Consider the following 2,429-nt stretch of genomic DNA (forward strand, 5'->3'; position numbering starts at 1 on the left):
TTTAGAGGGATCTTAGGACTTTGAAGATGACAAAGATTGTGATTTATCTCCGGACTTGTTAAGAATGGTAGAACAAGAGGAAAAGTAAATTTTTCCTTATAAAGAAACCATAGACATGGTGACTTTGGAAGAGGGGAAAGTTGTAAAAATTGGAACATGCATAGCTGAAGAAACAAAGTGAGACCTTGTTGGGTTACTTCAGGAATTCAAAGACGTTTTTGCATGGTCATACCAGGATATACCTGGTTTAAGTCCTGATATTACGGTACATTGCCTTCCCATAAGAGAAGATTGCAAACCAGTACAACAGAAGCTTCAACGAATGAGGCCAGATATTGTCTTAAAAATCAAGGAGGAGGTCAAAAAGCAGTTTGATGCAGGATTCCTTCAGGTGATCAAGTATTCAGAGTAGGTAGCCAATGTTGTGCCTGTTCCCAAGAAAGATGGCAATGTGCGAATGTGTATGGATTATAGAGATCTAAATAAGGCTAGTCCAAAAGACAATTTCCCTTTGCCTCATATTGATACGCTGGTAGACAATACGACTAGCTACTCGTTGTTTTCTTTCATGGATAGCTTCTCGAGGTATAATCAGATAAAGATGCATCCTGAAGACATGGGGAAGACTACCTTCATAACTTTGTGGGGCACGTTCTGTTACAAGGTGATGCCATTTGGATTAAAGAATGCCGGAGCAACTTATCAAAGAGCTATGGTGACTTTATTTCATGATATGATGCATAAGGAAATCGAAGTGTATGTTGACGACATGATAGCCAAATCTCGAACTGAAAAAGAGCATATCGAAGTATTGAGAAAGCTGTTCATGAGATTGAGAAAGTTTCAGTTAAAGCTTAATCCCACAAAATATACTTTTGGGGCTAGATCTGGAAAGCTATTAGGCTTTTTGGTTAGTGAGAAGGGAATTGAGATTGATTCAGACAAAGTTCGGGCCATACAAGAGTTGCCTCCACCACGCACCCAAAAAGAAGTTCGATGTTTCCTCGGAAGACTAAATTACATTGTGCAGTTTATTTCTCAATTAACAGAGAAGTGTGACCCTATATTCCGTCTTCTTAAAAAGCATAATCCAGGAGAATGAGATGATGAATGTCAAAAGGCTTTTGATAAAGTTAAAGAATATTTGTCAAGTCCTCCAGTATTATCACCTCCAAGTTCAGACAGGCCGTTGATATTGTATTTAACAGTGTTTGGTAATCAATGGGATGTGTGCTTGGTCAACATGACGAGTCAGGCAGAAAGGAAAGGGCAATATATTACCTCAGTAAGAAATTCACTGAGTGTGAATTGAGATATTCACCAATAGAAAAATTGTATTGCACTTTGGTTTGGACAGCACGAAGATTGAGGCAATATATGTTGTATCATACAACCTGGCTAATTTCAAAGTTGGATCCTTTAAAGTATATGATGGAGTCAAATGCCTTGAATGGAAGGATGGCTAGGTGGAAAATTTTACTTTCTGAATTTGATATAATCTACATGAGTTAAAAAGCTGTAAAGGGGAGCGCAATAGTAGATTTTCTGGCTAGTCGAGCTCTAGAAGATTATGAGCCCTTGAATTTTGACTTCCCCAATGAAAAGATAGTGTATGTAGCAGCTGCTGAAGAGGACAATACAAAAAGTCACTGTTGGAAATTGAATTTTGACGGAGCTTCAAATGCTGTGGGTAATGGAGTTGGGGCAGTTCTAGTATTCCCAGGTGGAGATCATTATCCATTCACATGTAAATTGGATTTTTATTGTACGAATAATATGGCAGAATATGAAGTATGTATCATGGGGCGCAGAGCAGCTGTAGAGCGCAAGATCAAATCATTGGAAGTATATGAAGATTCTGCATTGGTAATTTACCAACTTCGAGGTGAATGGGAGACAAGAGATTCCAAGCTAATCAATTATAGAAGGCTGGTGTTGGGGTTAGTTGAAGAGTTTGATGATATTACTTTCAATTATCTCCTGCGTGATGAAAACCAAATGGCAGATACTTTGGCTACTTTGGCTTCTATGATCAAAGTAAGCAGACAAGAGGATGTGAAGCCCATTTAGATGAGTATTTATGAGGCCCCGTCTTATTGTTATAATATAGAGGAAGAAGAAAGAGGTAATCATCCTTGGTATCAGGATATATTGCGATATATGAGAAACCGTGAATATCCAGATCAAGCCACGGAGAATGACAAAAAAACATTGAGAAGGCTTGCCTGCGATTATGTTCTAGATGGAGAGATCCTGTACAAAAGAAGGAAAGATCAGGTACTTTTGAGATGTGTGGATGCCGTGGAGTCCAAGAAAATCTTAGAAGAAATACACGAAAGTGTTTGTGGAATGCATGCCAATGGGTTCACAATAGCCAGACAAATTATGAGGTTTGGATATTATTAGTCAACCATGGAAGGAGACTGCAT

General features: G+C 38.5%; 1 protein-coding gene across 1 annotated transcript; it reads left to right on the forward strand.

The window, feature by feature from the left end:
- The first annotated feature begins 1,221 nt into the window (after positions 1-1,221).
- Positions 1,222-2,070, forward strand: LOC108455549 (uncharacterized). The gene is made up of 2 exons (XM_017754095.1): positions 1,222-1,285; positions 1,517-2,070. The coding sequence occupies exons 1-2, from the start codon at positions 1,222-1,224 to the stop codon at positions 2,068-2,070; spliced, it is 618 nt and encodes a 205-aa protein (XP_017609584.1).
- The last annotated feature ends 359 nt before the right edge of the window (positions 2,071-2,429 follow it).

This window comes from Gossypium arboreum, chromosome 9 (assembly GCF_025698485.1).
Source record: "Gossypium arboreum isolate Shixiya-1 chromosome 9, ASM2569848v2, whole genome shotgun sequence".
Classification (NCBI taxonomy): Eukaryota; Viridiplantae; Streptophyta; class Magnoliopsida; order Malvales; family Malvaceae; genus Gossypium; species Gossypium arboreum.